The 18,395-nt window shown below is 37.8% G+C and overlaps 1 protein-coding gene across 1 annotated transcript in view; it reads right to left on the bottom strand.

The window, feature by feature from the left end:
• Positions 1-5,789: 5,789 nt before the first annotated feature.
• Positions 5,790-18,395, bottom strand: part of LOC130231466 (centrosome-associated protein CEP250) — a 275,795-nt gene continuing 263,189 nt past the window's right edge. The window contains 1 exon segment of the mRNA XM_056460798.1: positions 5,790-6,667. Within this exon segment, the coding sequence (XP_056316773.1) occupies positions 6,621-6,667 (47 nt within the window). The 3' untranslated portion in view covers positions 5,790-6,620.

Raw genomic sequence — 18,395 nt, forward strand, 5'->3', positions numbered from 1 at the left:
AAAGCCCCCTGACTCACTTTAATGAGGCAAATCTCTGATATTGGCTGACATTTTAAAATCCTCTTTGTGAATGGCAGTGCCGGCAGTCATCTTTACAAGAGATTTCTGCTGAAGGTCTTTGTGATGATAGAGGGAATTATAATGGCCTTGGTGTCAGTGTGAATAGGAGCCAGTGGCTTAAGAGGAAAACCTCACCTCACAGATGAGCTCTGGGATGCTTTAGGTCCTGAAGCCCGTTCATTTTAGACCAGATGTCCTCTGCTCTGCTTCGATATTCAGGGTGACTGAAGAGGACAGATCGTGTCGTGTGTTTGTCAGTGTCAACAAAGAGAAAAGCAATAAAGAGTGATTCTGCATCTCACTCAAACCTTCAGTGGGTATAGGTTAGGGCTGCACAATATACCGTTTCAGCATCGATATCTGCTACTGCTAGTCTTGTTGCAGGTTTTAGGAATAGTAAATGATAACTTGACTTCTAGTTGATCATTTGGTATCAGAAGGGGCTTATATGAAAGGCAAAGGCCTCTAGATGATGCTTATTTTACCAAAATAAAATATTATCATGACTTGATTTTTAATTCTTTAATTAGGACAGTAAGGTCTGACTTTGCTTAGACAAAAGTCTTGTCACTGAACAGAAATAATGTCCAGTATAGAATATAAAGTCATGCTGCAGTGGAAACAGAATGAATATTGTGTATGACTCCTATGAGCTTGGAGGACTGCATCCATACATCCCCCTAATGACTCAAATAACTTATTAATAAAGTCATCTGGAATGACAAAGAAAGCGTTCTTGCAGGACTTCCAGAGTTCATCAAGATTCTTTGGATTCATCTTCAATGCCTCCTCCTTCATCTTACCCCAGACATGCTCAATAATGTTCATGTCTGGTGACTGGGCTGGCCAATCCTGGAGCACCTTGACCTTCTTTGCTTTCAGTAACTTTGATGTAGAGGCTGAAGTACAGTATGAGGAGCACTATCCTGCTGAAGAATTTGCCCTCTCCTGTGGTTTGTAATGTAATGGGCAGCACAGATGTGTTGATACCTCAGGCTGTTGATGTTGCCATCCACTCTGCAGATCTCTTGCACGCCCACATACTGAATGTAACCCTAAACCATGACTTTTCCTTTACCAAACTTGACAGATAACTGTGAGAGTCTTGGGTCCATGTAGGTTCCAATAGGTCAACAGATGATTCTTCTGAAAAATCTACCTTCTGCCACTTTACCAAATGATCAACTAGAAGTCAAGTTATTACTTGTTGCTCTTACATCTGGGATCAACGACAAGACTTTTGTCAGGCAGTGTACATATATAAATATGTATATACAAATATGTATATGTACAAACAGTGGTGAAATAAGTGATTGTAATATGTGTATGTTCAGCTCTTATTTAGAAAAAAGGCATGCATGTAACATATCGTCACCTTGGAATTATAAGGTTCTATCTGCGTTCTGAATGATTTTGAGATATTGAGCTTCAAACTTTTTGCATTCCATATAGCAAACAGTATGTGTGTAACATTTGTTTAAAATGTTAACAGCTTAAAATGTAAACAACTTATAAAAGATCCCATAATGTAAATAAGATGTGATTTAATAAGAATATGTTAATAACTCAATTTTGACAAAAATGTCAGATAGAACCGTATAATTCTAAGGTGACAATATGACTGCATTTAAATAATCAGAGATAATTCACCTATATTGCTGTGTGGTCACATTATTGTTGTTGTTTTGGAAGAAACCCACCCCTAGATGAGCGTGAAAATGAGCCGTGCCAGGATCAACAGCGCTACACGAATGCATATGACCCACATATTATTTACGCCATTGTTCACAGGCCTTCCTCATTATTTACGACATAATCACAACCTTGTTTTGCATGTGATTACGATTGTGTGTAGCTCCAGGGCACCATTGTGTTCGTTGTGCCTGTTTTGCTAGAACTGGCCTTAAACCCGGCACTCAGGGAAATGCACAGTATTAATAACAATTATCGGCATCCTTTCCTTTCTACAGGCAGCTTTAGTGTTGCTTATTGACTTTTGTCTATTGATTTCACCACTTGTCACTTGGGGTTCAACTTCCATTGACTCGAAACACTTGAAGCAAGTCCTCTCGTTCACTTGACACACTTCACACACACTTGGCGTATGTGAGCAAAACACACGCTATGCATGAAGATCTGGCATTGAGATCTGAAACAGAAAATGAAAGCATGTGCTTGACATGTAAGGAAAATAGATGTTTTGCTGAGGTTTTCATCATTCACTCAAACGGTTTCAAATAAAGCAGCCAAATACACACACGTATCGCTTTTATTGACTGAGTTTCCAGAGCAGGAAATACACAATCACAGTGAATAAGGCATTATTGAATCATTTAAAAACGCTATTAATGTTGCCGGCTGACTGATACGACACATCACTGAACTCTTTTCATTGCCTTCCTCCGTAAAATCCATTGAAATGTTATATATTAGGCTATCATTCATAGAAGACGTTATTGTATGATTGATTAATGGACAAATGTTCAGTTATGTACTGTTTAACTTTTCTAAACCACAAGCTATGACACTGAAACTTTGGCTGCCTTCGAAATTTACTACCCCATTCATCTCTCTAGACTACAAGTGTAGCTAAAATGAAAATTCACAGCGGATTGTTCATTAAATATGAAGTATTGTATGTCAACAAGACACAAATAAATCAGCAGCTGATGTCAGTTTATGAATGAACACGAGGAACATCAGTGCTTAGTTACTTAGTGCAGAGCCATTCTGAAATCAAGTTTCATCAATGCAGATGAGATGTACAGTAGGGGAAATAAGTATTGAATGTCATCATTTTTCTCAGAAAACATATTTCTAAAGGTGCTGTTGACTTGAAATTTTCCCCAGATGTTGGTAACAACCAAATAAATCCATATATGCAAAGAAAACGAAACTAATTAGTTTACAAATTATGTAAAATAAAATGACGCAGGGAAAAACTTTTGAACACATGAAGTACGTTAGGTGTTAAAAGGCAGTGAAAGCCCAGACCGCAGCTGAAATCTCTCAGTAGTTCTTCAGCAACCCTCTGCCCTTCGTCATTGTAAATGAATATTAGCTGCTTCAGTCCAACATCTACTTTAGCAGAATGATGAAGATGACACCAGGGTGGACATTTCAGCAGGACAATGATCCAAAACACAGCCAAGCAAACTCTCAAATGCTTTCAGAGAAAGAAAATCAAGCTGTAGAATGGACTAACCAATCACCTGACTTGACTCCAATATAAAATACAAATTACAGACCCACTAATACTAATAGACGAGACCCACAGAACCATCAAGATTTGTTAAAAACTCAGACCTGAGCAATGCATGTGACTTCATTCTCCATCTGAGAGGCGTCTTTAAGCTGCCGTCACCAAAAAAGCCTTTTAAATAAAGTAATAAATGCGTTTCAGTAGTTCAGTACTTTCTCCTTATGTCATTCCATTGTTATTACACAGAACTCATTTTTTCAGAGTTTGTTGTTTTGTTTTTATGTTTGTATTGTTTGGATTTTTACCAAAATCTGGTTCAATTCCACGTCAACAGCTCCTTTACAAATATTATTCCCAGGAAAAAAACATGATGTGTTCTGGTTAAGTCAGGGGAAAAAAACAGTAAGGCACTGTAAGATTGTTTGCTGGTATTAACTGGTTTCTCAGTGTGGCTTTATGTACTTATTCTGTTTACCAAAGGAAATCCACGTTAGACTGATATCATTACTTGCAGTTTAAGACAAAATGATTAGCCTTCCTGTGGAATTTCAATTTTCAAATATTTCCCAAGTGCTGTTTCAAGAGTTCACACTTAGCTGATAATCAATAAAGCGTATTTGGCATGCTGTCCCGGGAGAGAGCCCTGAGCTCGTAATATCCTCGAGCCCGGGGCTCCCTCCCGTTAGAAGGGCGAGAGGGGAGTTCGAGCTCAGGTAGGTCTCGGGAACTCCCCTGTTTGTCGCTGCGTGAGAAGTGTAAACTAGGGTTGTTTTCGGTGATAATTTGGTTTAATCTATTTCTATGGTGTATGTTTTTGGACGGTGGGAGGAAACCGGGGGACCCGGGGGAAACCCACGCGAACACGGGGAGAACATGTAAACTCCGCACAGAAACACCAACCAGCCTGATAGAAGGTTGGACCAGCGGTGTTCTTGCTGTGAGGCAACAGTGCTAGCCACTGGGCCACCGTGTCGCCCTATCGGAAAAAAGAGGGAGGAAGTTGGGGTGGAAGGAGGGGGAAGCTTCAAGACGAAGATAACTGGAGTGAAAAACTCTGGTTATTTATAATACTTCCGTAATTATCTGATGGGTCACATTACGGAGCTAATGAGGAGCCAGCCGTGTTGATCATAAGCACGTGATCCTCTCGAAATTAGTTTATAAATAAACCACACTTAATGGAGAGATCATTTTCCCAACATTTCTGAGAATAAAAATAATGAAATTATAAAAATACATTTGATTTGTCTTTGCCATGATGACTGTACTTGTTAGAGTAAAGAATCGCCGGTTCGATCCCAGTACAGACCGGGTTGGGTGCAGTAGGACCGTTGGGTTACACGTAGGGGCTCGTCTGGGATGGAAGTGAGGTTTAGGGGGTGAGTATAACAGAGGCCAGCTAGCTAAGTACTATGCAGGTAAACCTCACTCCTCTGACCTCAAAGGATGCTCTAGCAACAGACGCTAGAGGTCATGGTCTTTAGCCTCCTTGTTAGAGCAACTGACTCCCATACAAAGAATGGTAGTTCGATCCCAGCTCAGGGTGGGTTGGGTGCAGTAGGACCGGTCGGTTACATGTGTCGGTTCGGAATGGAAGTGAGGTTTATGGGGGTGAGTGTAATGTAGGCCTGTTTGTGAAGTGCTCTGCAGGTAAACCTCACTCCTCTGACCTCAAAAGGTACTCTAGCGACAGATGTTAGAGGTCATGTTCTTTAGCCTGATTGTTAGAGCAACCGACTCACATACAAAGAATAGCCGGTTCGATCTCAGCTCAGAGCGGCTTGGGTGCAGTAGGGCCGGACTAGTGGGTTTCACGTGGGGACTTGTCTGGGATGGAAGTGAGGTTTAGGGGGTGAGTGTAAAAAGGCCAGCTAGTAAAGTACAATGCAGGTAAATCTCACTCCTCTGACCTTAAAAGGTGCTCTAGCAGCAGATGCTAGAAGCCATCGTCTTTAACCTCCTTGTTAGAGCAACCGACTCTCATACAAAGAATCGCCGGTTCGATCCCAGCTCAGCGCAGGTTGGGTGCAGTAGAACTGGTGGGTTACAATTGTATTCAGCCTAAAATGTAATTTAAAGGCTTAATTAGGCCAGTCTTTGGACTACAGTGGTTTTTGTAGCCAATCCATAAAATAGAATAAATAATTCCACATGTGTGCTAACAATATTGACAATAAAAATAATGGTTAATAATGATAATATCAATAAGCAATTTTTAAATTGTTATTAGGTTTTTTAGTTAATTAAAAGAAATAATACTTTCTCCAGAAGAAAATTCTAATAATATATAATATAAGGACACCCTGTGGAAACATGTCCCTGCTCTGTTAAACATCACTTGGGAGATAGTCTAAAAATAATAAAAACATAGCAGAAGGGCCTTCAACTATACTGACCTCATGTCAGTGCTTATTGAACATTAAACAAAATAGCATTATGAATTTAGTTTTCTGATGCACTGATAACATTAGAATTCATTTTAATATTTAGAAAACATATATTACGAGTAATAAATAACCATATTTACCCTAATTAGTGCCACTTTATATTAGGTGGCCTTAATTAACTGTACTTTTACATTAATCATTTGGTACAACACACCTATTTAGATCCATGTTTTTTTAAAACCTGTACTTATATTTTAAAAATGACCTGCAAGTAATTACATTTAGAAGTAAACAGTTGACCCACTCCTTACACTTTAGCCCACACTTAAACTCAAACCATTTGAGGAAACTGATTGCAACCAACCATTTAACATCCAAATCTAATCCTAATGTGTACTTTGAACTTAATCCACTTGACTAAATGAAGCAATTTGAGCACAGTAAAACCCAATAAATGAAGAGAACTCAAAACATCTGAGTACTGTAATACCCAGTAAGTTAAGGCAGCTCAAACCGTTTGAGGAAATCGATTGCAACAAACCATTTGAGTTAAAAAACTAATCTATATGAGTACTGTGAACTTACTGCATTTAAGTTGAAGTAATGAGGTATTTAATTAACTTATTACCTTCAACACTGAGTTCAAAACTCTTTTCAAATGAGTAGAATTAACTTTCAGTCAATTTTGAGTTATCTATACTCATTTCATTTGATAAAGTTGACTGTTTAGGTTTTACAGTGTATTATTTTGATTTAAGTACTTAGTAATTAAGGGCACTTTATATAATTGGGACCATCTTATGAATTGAATGTGTATAATGTTAGGAACTGATCAAATTTTGTTTATGGACTGTCAATGCAATGATTTGATTGACTATTTGAGTGATAAGGTCAATTATCAGTGTTTAACAACTGTGATCATGAATAGATCCAGGCGATGGTTTGTTTGCAGAAAACGGTTCCCATCCAAGTCAATCCAAGCACACAGGAAGTGCTTCATCTTCCTCTGCCTTCATTACTGTAAGAAGCAGACAACATACAGCGTTATTTACAGCCACCTCACAAACGAGCTCATTACTGATTCAATGGGCTCCTCCAATTAACTAAACGACTATTACATCCAGACACGCTCGTCACAATTACACTAATGTACATGACATCGCCAAATACACTCTCCCATGTAAACCAGCTTCCATATTCAAACACCATCTCTCTCTCTCTCGCTCTGGCTGGCTTTGGCTTCCTCCCATAATTCTTGAGTTTGACCGTTGATGCGTTGAAGACGAAAGGTCAAAGGTGACTGACAACATCTCTGCCATGTTCTCCAAATATAATGAGCGCTCTCCTTCTTCAACAGTTCATCAAGGTTTTTAGTCGAGCCGTGGAAAACAAATCCAGCTTATTAGCCTAATATGTCTCCCTTTTTTAAAACCGCTTGTCTCTGTGGCCGCATGTAAATTTCACCCTTTATTTAAAGAGAAAAATCACCGTATTCCCAGAACTCTTCGCTGTCTGGCGCGGACAGCTTAGCATATACAATGGGCTTGTCGGTGACTTCAGCGGCATGGCTAATGCGAGACCTTTTGCGCTGCTTAATTCCGGAAGGATAAACAGGCTAGCGCATGCAAAATTATTCAAACACACAGATAATTAGCCGGGGAAACAATCAGCAGTGTGAATAATAATCCTCAGCGGCAGACATTACAACTTTCTGAGCGCGAGAATAAGACGGATGTGAGTACCTTGGGCACGAGCTTATCAAATAAAGCTCGGTAAATGTACCCTGAATGAAATGAGTCAATCATTTTAATGTGCGAGAGAAGCCCTGAGGAGAACAAATAAGCAATCACTACATCACGCCGGGCGAGCAAATGAACCTGCTGCACAATTAGGCAGGGTCACATTCGGCGAGGGCTGCGAGCTCTCCATGTGCTAATGAGCTCCTGTGTATGTCAGGGGGAAGGGGGATGGAGATGGAGAGAGACAGTTACACACTGAATAATATAAAGCCTACAACTACGGCACTTATGGTGGTGTAGATATCGCTTCATTAAGGACACTCACACCACAGCTTTGGGTGAAAACTCAAGTCCATTTGACGTCAGATTTGGGTTCATTTAGATCCGAGTTTTCTTCAAAGGGTTTTCGGGGGTGCAATTTATTTAAACTCAGTTTATGGTTCAAAGATGGTAGGAACATGATCTGTTCCACATTATGGAAGTGAACCATTAATACTAATGCTGTATTGTGCATTTGAAGTCAGAGTGAACCGGAAGTTGCTGAGATGGGTAGAGAGAGAGACCATTACAGACTAAATAAAATAAAGCCTGCAACTACAGCACTTAGTGTGGTGTAGATCAGGGATTCTCAACCGGTGGTCCTCTAGTCCACTAGTGGGCCTTAGCGATCCTGCAGGTGGGCACTTTCACCTGTTCTCTGATTAATTACTTCAAAACCAGCCTCATGGTCGCGTCTGCAACTACACATCAGTCGGTTCATTCACAAACTATGCGTGAAGTGAAAGTCTCTCTTTGTGTAGCTATTTTTGTGTGAACTTTAATATATCCACATAGTTGTCCAAGTTAATGTCCTGTGAGTGTTTTATAACGGATGGGGACCATACAGGAGGATCTAGCGAGGCTCAATGGTGTTTCTGCCATAAAATGTACAATAAACGTGCATATGAGCTTTAGACGCGTACTGGTGGAGCTGTTCACTGTTCTTGTCAGCGATCTCCCAATAATATCCAGCTGCAAACTCAGCCGCATTCAGTTTGACGCATTTCAACAGATTTAGAGTATTTTACTGTATTTTACATTTGTCTGTATATTTTTGAATAGTAAATAATTAATAGCAGATATTCAGTCAGTCCAGTTTAAAGCAGAAGCTGGTCTTTTGCAATCTCCCTGTTGACCTGTGGTTCTCTTTGAATCTGTGTGTTTTTAAAAAATTAATTTACAAAATTTTATATACATATATATATATATATATATATATATATATATATATATATATATATATATATATATATATATATATATACACTATATATATATATATATATATATATATATATATATATATATATATATATATATATATATATACATATACACTATATATATATATATATATATATATATATATATATATATATATATATATATATATATATATATATATATATATATATAGTTTTAGTTTTGTAATTAAATTCAAATTAAATTAGATTTTTTTTTATAAAATGCTGATAATAGAAACTAATAGAAGGCATTTATATATATATATATATATATATATATATATATATATATATATATATATATATATATATATATATATATATATATAATATGTCGTTGTTAATAAAAAAAGGCTTAAATGAACATTTCATAAAAACATTTTAAAGAAAATGTCAGACAGGTGGGCCTTCAAAAATTGATTGAAAAAATAATTGGGCCCCGAAGTGAAAAAACCCCTGGTGTAGATATCGCTTCATTAAGGACACCTTCACACCACAGCTTTGGATGCAAACTTGAGTCCATTTGACGTCAGATTTGAGTTAATTTGGATCTAAACAGCACCCGAGTTCTCTTCAAACACAGATTAGCCGATTGGTAAACACTGATTGGCCCTTGTGTTCACGTGCTCAACAGAAATCACTGCGATTGGCCATGAAGGTCATGCCAGCCTGATTTCACCAAGCAGGACCTGTTCCTGGATTGACATCTATGTTTACACTGGAACAACATTCCAATCAGCCAATCAGAATTAAGGGATACATTTACAGTTTGTGTTAAGTTTAGGCTTATGGTTAGGTTTATGCACTTCCACATGATTGTTATCCCCTCTGATTTTGGGAATAATTTACAGTTATTGTTGGGTTTAAGGGTTTGGAATAGATATGGATTACATTTCGAACAAAAATGATGTTCCAGGATCAACATCAAAATCACGATGCATGACGGTCATTGGTTTACCATTCTTTACCACGGTTTACAGAGTAGAAACACAGATACAGGGACACTGGAGCATACACAATGGCAAATCAGTGGTGTTTAAGAACACAGTGCTCAAATGTTAGCGGGAAATAGTCATTTTTAAAATTTCCGTCATGATTGCTTCTTTTGGCTTAAGGCTGGTGTACACTGTCATGTCGAGTGATCGGCGTGACCCATGGCGCCTGTCTTGCTTGTAATCGTGTATCTGCACAGGACTCGTTACTTCTAAACACTCGCTCCATCAGGCTCACGGCTCTCAGCACCGCCCACACTCGTCACACTAGTATGCTGCTGCATTATTAACTGAAACAGAATACTGAGTAGGGGGCAACACTTTCTTTTTGTGCATCATTCTCTTGCAGCAAACTAACGGTAAGAGGGGCGTGGTTAAGAATACTGTGGCTGAACCTGTCAAACTGACGTCAATAGAGCAGTGTTTCCCAACCCTGTTCCTGAAGGCACACCAACAGTACACATTTTCGACCTCTCCCTAATCAAACACACCTAAATCAACTCATCAGAAGATTAGAAGAGAATCCAAAACCTGAAGTTAATGGGTCGGATAAGGGAGACAATTAAAATATATACTCTTGGTGTGCCTCCTGGAACAGGGTTGGGAAAGACTGAAGATCAGCGAAACAAATGGTTTAATTGTTGAGACCGTGGTGAGGGACAGCTCTTTGGGAGCGCAGACGTTCAAGATTAGAATTACCTTAAAACATTTCAGATGTTTAACAATGGTCGGTGTGCTGGTTTGTCCATTAACATTCATTTTTGTTATCACATGATTTGTTAAAACAAAATTGCATGACACTTTTGATGCAAATGCTGAAATGTATTCAGTAAATGTGTTTCCATTATAGTTTATGCACATTTTTTTCATTCATTCATTTTCCTTCAGCTTAAGGCTGGTTTATACTTCTATGTCGAGTGATCGGTGTGACCTACGGCGCCTGTCTCCTAGTCGTGCATCTCCACGCTGTTTGTGTTACTCTGCAATAACACTTTAGAAACACTAGCTGGCAGTAAGTTTTAATGTGCCTCTGGGTTTCATTTTTTTGAGGGTATTTTGTTTTTTTCTGAAGGCTACCTTATTGTACAAGTAGCTAAAACTTGCTTATTCAGAGGCAGGAACCAGCGGACGTGCAACAATTTTATTAAGGTAAACACAAAACAAAAGTTTCCATCTGGAGCTCCTTCACGTGACTCGACACTTGTAAACAATCACTCCATCAGGCTCTCGGCTCTCAGCACCGCCCACACTCATCACACCCACCAAGCCGACCATTCACAGAGCTTGTGCTACGCGTCGTTGTGACATGTAGTTACCATTTTTGAGAGGTGCGTGTCAGCATCGGCGTCAGCCGCAGGGATTGGCTATGCGACCGTGTGAAGGCTACGCCGCACCATACATGTGCGCTTGATGCAAAAGTATAAATCAGCCTTTAGTCCCTGATAATCAGGAGTCGCCACAGCGGAATGAACCGCCAACTGTTCCAGCATATGTTTTAAACAGCGGACGCCCTTCCAGTCAGTACTGGGAAACACCCATACACACTCTCGTATTCACACACACACACACTCAAGTCATACACTATGGCCAATTTCGTCTATCCAATTCACCTATACAGCATGTCTTTGGACTGTGGGGACAACCAGAGCACACAGAGAAAACCCACGCCAACAAGGGGAAACATGCAAACTCCACACAGAAATGCCAACTGTCCCAGTTGGGACTTGAACCAGAGACCTTTTTGCTGTGAGGTGAAAGTGCTAACCACTAAGCCACCTTGACGCCTGCACATTATTTCTTATTGAATAAAAAGTTAATCCTACTCAGTTATAAGTACCTACTGCAAATATGCTTTATGCACTATTTCAAAATGTATGCCCATCTTTGCTTTTCCATTAAGCTTTTTTTATATTATTCAATATTCCAAAATGCACATAAAGAAAGGTGGGTGGAAACAAAGGCACCATATGCAACTTTCAGGCAAATAAATGGCCAATACAATGGATTTTCCGCTATTAATTGAAAAAGTGTTGTGTAAACGCTCTTTAGACTCCCCTATTGCAGCAACGACAATACTTGGTGGAGTGCTTCAATTTCAATTTTGCATGTCAATGTGGACGCGATGTGACTGAACGCTCATTAAATGCTGTCCATTGTGACCAAATATTGCACAGTTGATGTCACCCAGTCTGCCTAGGCTCTTACCAAAGATCTCACGTTGTGCAATGTGACAATTATTAACCCCCCCAAAAAAAGCAGCTTCCATGTGGAAAACAGCCAAAAGTCAGCCTGCTATTAAGATAAAGATGACAGTGGATGAGCTGTGCCTGACAGACAGACAGTCAGTAATAAGGGCAGTTAGCGGCAGACAAACACTCAGGTACGTCGGCTTCGCCACGAGGCAACCCAACAGGCCCCATGGCGCAGGCTTTCAAAGCAAAGTCAAAGTTATTAAGTATTCAATCATATAAAAGGGAGAGGAAGGCGTGAAAGGTTGCGGACCAAAGCACTTTTGCTCCAGTGCATTAAGAGGCTATGCAGGCGCTCCAAGACTGCGTGAAAAGAAATAGATTGCCTCCCCAGAAGATGGCAGCTTCCCTGTACCCCCCCTCCTCCTCCTCCTTTTTTTCCTTTAATAACTGCAATCTGCTGTGAAAATCTAATCCCAAGTACCATTTACGTTGCACCCAGATAACTTCTGCTTGGAAAAGCGTACAATATGAATATTTCATTCCCTGATATCCAAATAAACATGGCAGGCTTTCCATCAATCAGAGAACGCTGCAAAAAGTGAACTGGAAACTGGAAATTGCTAATGAATAGCAAGGTTTGGGGAGGGGGGGGGAGGTTCAACATGTCTTGTAAAAGCATCTCTGTTTTATTTCTCATAGAAAAAAAAAAAAAAAATGTATGCATTAGTGAAAAAGCTCTGATAAACATCCTTCCCTGTGGTCTTGATCAAGGCCTGCCATTAAACATGACCCTCTTCCACAACACCACCAGCCTCTTCTGATGGAGCGACTCGGGCTATTATAAGTTATTTATCACAACAAATCAAGCAGTGATACTGTTGTGTATTTACAGACTTCCAAAGAATCAAGCCCATCTTTGGTCCACGCATGTTGGCTGGCTCTGGGCTGTATGTCAGGTCTCTGCAGATTTGTAAGGCCACACCTGTCCTAAGAGCTCCAGTAATGACACTTAATGAAAGCTGGGAATCCATGCATGCAGGAGCCCTGCGTCCGTCATAAATAAACCAAAAGCCCACAAGCCATTTCCTCGGCTATCTCTTTATTTGTATTTACTCTCTGCCAGAGTCCTGAAGGTACTCTAAGAACTCCTAGAAGAACATTAAGCGAGCTTCACTTTGGTATTCCAACTTGGACAAGTGTGTGTGCAATGTTTGTACTTTTACATGTGCATTCAAAGGAAAAGTTCTCTAACAAACCGTCACCTTAGAGTTATAAGGTTCTATCAAACATCTTTGTCAAATTTGACATATTCTTATTAAAACTTATTTACATTATGGGATGTTCTTTTATAAGTTGTTCACATTTTAAGACTATTTATATAAAAAACAAATATTACACACATACTGTTTGCTATAGACCAATTACCAACCTACGTCACACATGACGTCTCACGGGTCCCCGGTTGCAAAAAAGAAAGGCTGCAATAGCAAACATGTCATGTTGTGAGGTAGAATGCCAAATTCGACTTTACTTTTACCATACACCACACTGCTTTAATGCCAACTGCAGACATCTTTGGCTAAAAGGGAGCTGAATGAAGTGACGACCTAATTAGAAATGCTGGACTCTGCAGTTCTCATGTTATATCAGGCAAGTTCACGCTATGCTGAATCATACACATTACTCGTTTTTGATTGCAGAAATGATTTCAGCAAAAACAGTTATGCAAGTCATGCACTTTACAAAAATGACCAATGAAAGTGCGTGATACACTGTTGGCTGATTTGCATGCTGATTCTAATCGGGAGCCGTTTATGTTTCATTTAGTTAGTTTGTGTTGTGTAGTATTTACCACAGTATGTGTTTTTCTGTCATTTCAAAATGTCTCTTTATTTTCACTTTCTGACACTCAATGTGTTAGTGGGACAGTACAGGCTACAAGTGTGTGTTAAACATTTGGTGAATTACATTTGTTCAGGTTGGTTATATATTTAAAAGAAAGAGAAAATGTTGACTTTAGCGATGACGAGGCTCCATTTAAACGACACAAGATGCCATCTGACACCGAGGAGAAAATGCCTTGCAGCAGTTGTTTTCCATCCTATTAGATTGCATTTTTTAAATAACCAGTCTAGGAGGTGGCGCTGATCGACAACAGTATTAATTCAAAGACGTTAAAAGCAAATAAAATAGATTAAAACTATCATTTCAAAGCTGTTCAAATGTGACTGTTTATACGCATCAGCTGCCGACCGGAAGTTCTTAGCATTCTCCTTGCGCATACACACAAAGCATAATGGGTCATTTTGCGTTCTAAGAAAAAAGTCTATATGGAATGCAAAAACTTTGATGCTCAATATCTCAAAATGACTCAGAATGCAGATAGAGCCTTATAATGCCAAGGTGACAAATGTACTCAAACCTCATATGGTTACAAACCTTTCTTATATGAAATATAAAATAACAGTAATATGGCTCCAACTTTCTACAAAAAAGTGAATGACAAACAGCCACATTTAAAATGGTTTTAGGTCTATCATTATCCATGGTAAAGAAAATGAAACCCTTTAAAAAGTCACGAAAAAAAAAACCTACTTTCTAGAAGAATACGGTTACAGTGACGTGCAGTGAAAAAAGGATAAAACAAAATATGCTGCCCCGGAATAAACAGGAGTTGTACATATATACATGCTAATTGTGAATAATTTTGGGGGGTATTTAGTAAAAATGAAAATTAATTTTTCAATTCAATTCAAGTTTATTTGTATAGTGCTTTTTACAATAACTATTGTCTCAGAGCAGCTTTACAGAAGGTGCACATTATTGCATTACAATCAAATATACGTTATTATATTTAAACTATAGTTAACCTGCAATTTTAAAGCATATAACTGGAATATATCTGGAAAAGTCTTGTTGTCTATCCCAGTTGTAGGAGCAACAAAATATAATAACTTGACTTCTAGTTGATCATTTGGAAAAGTGGCAGAAGGTAGGTTTTTCTGATGAATCGTCTGTTGAACTGCGTCCAAATCATCACAAATACTGCCGAAGACCTATTGGAACCTGCATTGACCAAAGATTCTCACAGAAATCAGTCAAGTTTGGTGAGGAAAAAATCATGGTTTGGGGTTACATTCAGTTTGGGGGCATGTGAGAGATCTGCAGAGTGGATGGCAACATCAACAGCCTGAGGTATCAAGACATTTATGCTGCACATTACATTACAAGCCACAGGAGAGGGCAAATTCTTCAGCAGGATAGCGCTCCTTCTCATATTTCAGCTTCCAAATTAAAGTTCCTGAAAGTAAAGAAGGTCAAGGAGCTCCAGGATTGGCCAGCCCAGTCACCAGATATGAACATTATTGAGCATGTCTGGGGTAAGATGAATCCAAAGAATCTTGATGAACTCTGGGAGTCCTGCAGGAATGCTTTCTTTGTCAAGGCATGATCGTATTGTATTCTGATAAAATAAGCGTAATCTAGAGGCCTTTGTCTTTCATATAAGCCATTTCTGATACCAAATGATCAATTATTAGTTATTAGTAATGATCAAATAATAGTTATTATTTGTTGTTCCTAAAACTTAGATAGGTGACAAGACTTTTGTCAGGTAGTGTAAGCGATGTTTATGTGTACATGTTTAATGAAGTATATTTGTGTATTCAAGTTTTTTTTGTTTGTTTAATATTTCAGGTTTTGCATGTATACGCTTTACTATAATTTCATAAAACCTAAAACAAAATTGATGTCATTTCTTGTTTTATATTATTTAAATTTTCCCAGTGTTGGGTTGCAGCTGGAAGAGCATCTGCTTTGTAAAACATATGCTGGATAAGTTGGCGGTTCATTCCACTGTGGTGACCCCTGATTAATAAAGTGACTAAGGCGAAAAGAAAATGAATGAATGAATATTATTTACATTTTTTTTCTGCATGTTTGTTGGACCACATTAGAATAAACAGGGGTGTACACATACAAATCATGATGTATAATTACTACTTTAATTTTATAAAACCTAAAAAAAATAACCGAATGTAATTAGATGTGTTTTATTTACATTTTTTTCTGCACGCTTGTTGCACCATTTGATTTGATAAGAATGATTTATTTTTATTCAAATGTCATGTGCTGTGGAATCATTGCAGCTGACTTTTACAGGTCAACATTGGATATTAGATGAAAAGAAACAAAAAGTTACATCTAAACTAATTTATTTAAAGTGGGCAACTCAAACTACCAGCATGTGGTAAATATGCTGTAAGATTTACTTGCGTGTTTTTCTTCAATCGACACCAATTCAAATGTGTGCTTTTCGCACCTTCTTGATTTTAATTGCATTGTACAATTATTTCTGGAATAGAAATGACAGTACAATTCAGATGATTAAAAGAGTGACATTCTAGAAAATACAGCATTAAAATAAGCTAAAGCAGTTGTGGTAATAAATGTGGCACATATGTGTGATAATGCGTGACAACAGAACTATACAGTTGCAATCAGAATTATTAAACCACCTTTGATTATTTATTTTATTTTATATTTTCCAAAAGATGTTTAACAGAGCAAGGAAATTTTCACAGTATGTCTGATAATATTTTTTCTTCTGGAGAAATTTATTTGTCTTATTTGTTTTATTTCTGCTAAAAGTTTAAGGTAAAAATTATTAGCCCCTTCAAGCTATATATATTTTTTGATAGTCTACAGAACAAACCACTGTTATAAAATAACTTGCCTAATTACCCTAACCTGCCTAGTTACCCTAATTAACCTAGTTAAGCCTTTAAATGTCACTTTAAGCTGTATGGAAGTGTGTTGAAAAATATCTAGTCAAATATTATTTACTGTCATCATGGCAAAGATAAAATAAATCAGTTATTAGAAATGAGTTATTAAAACTATTATGTTTAGAAATGTGTTGGAAAAAATTCTGCTCTCCGTTAAACAGAAATTGGGGAAAACATAAACAGGGGGGCTAATAATTCAGGGGGTTTAATAATTCTAATTGCAACTGTATGTATGCATCAGAAGAGTGGTTGGTCACTCTAGAGCAGAGATGCCCAAAGTAGGGCCCGCAGGCCAAAGTTGGCCCACTGTAAACTTTCATTTGACCACCCATCCTATCGGACGTAAACTTTTTTTTGGTTGTTTTATTGCTGAGCTGCAAAAAAATTAAATGTTTCAATTAAATGTTGTAAATGAATTAGTTTTTAAAAAATGTAAATGTAAAGTTACTTGGCGTATAGAAGACATTGGCAAGCAAATCAAAAACTAGTGTAACTCCATTCTGTACTAAATAAGATCATTTCTGTTTTTACTGTAATAAGTTTATTATAAAATGTAAAAGAAAAAAAAATACTGTATTAGTTAACAAAATGTTTTCTAGATATTTCTAAATAATATTAAATAAATTAGGAAATTACACATGATAACTATATTTACCTTCAGCCCACTAGCCTCAATCAAGTTTGGTTTTTGGACCTTTATAAGAAAAAGTTCGGGCAACCCTGCTCTAGAGCAAGAGTGCCTAAACTTGTTTGTATAAAGGGCCAAAAATCAAATATCATTATGAGCCGTGGGCCGAAGGTAAATATAATAAACTATATTACCTTAAAGTTGCCATGTAAAATTTCCTAAATAATTTTATATTATTTAAAAATTAAATAAAAAACATTATTTTAAATCGTATTAACCAATGCAGTATAACTTTTCAAATGATAGCTTATTGCAATAAAAACATAACGAGTAAAAGATAAAACATAAACATAGTGAGCAGTGGAGTTTAAAGCTGAATACACTAGTCAAGCAGAATCTGCCTTTGCCTTGATTTGCTCACCAAAGTCTCTGCATTGTCCTTTATTCATCATGTGAAAGTATGTAGATTTAAACTAAATTGATTCATTTATAATATTTAATTGAAATATTTAATTTCAGTTAGCTTTGAACAATAACGCAAACAAACAAGGTTACATTAGATTTGAAATGACACTTCAAATGTTGGCTACTGTATTTCAAAGTTGTCATTCAGTAAAAATCTTCCATTTCCACTAAAGATCTCCAGTGGACTATAACGAACTTTAAAATGTTTGTGTTGGTAGTATTTCACACTATTGACGCCAGATGCAATTAACATCATTAGCAGTGTATAATAATTAAACCCTTTTGGTTTCAGGTAAGAAATAGTCATAGGTTTGGGTTAACACAATTTTCACAATCATTTTCAAGTAAGCGGCGACACGATGGCTCAGTGGTTAGCACTGTCACCTCACAGCAAGAAGGTCGCTGGTTCAAGTCCCGGCTGGGCCACTTGGCATTTCTGTGTGGAGTTTGCATGTTCTCCCCGTGTTGGTGTGGGTTTCCTCCAGGTGCTCTGATTTCCCTCACAGTCCAAAAACATGCTCTAGGTGAATTGGGTAAACTAAATTGGCCATAGTGTATGAGTGAGAGTGTATGGGTGTTTCCCAGTACTGGGTTGCAGCTGGAAGAGCATCAGCTGCATAAAACATATCCCAGAATAGTTGGCGGTTCATTTTGCTGTGA

The sequence above is a fragment of the Danio aesculapii genome, chromosome 7, assembly GCF_903798145.1.
Source record: "Danio aesculapii chromosome 7, fDanAes4.1, whole genome shotgun sequence".
NCBI lineage: Eukaryota > Metazoa > Chordata > Actinopteri > Cypriniformes > Danionidae > Danio > Danio aesculapii.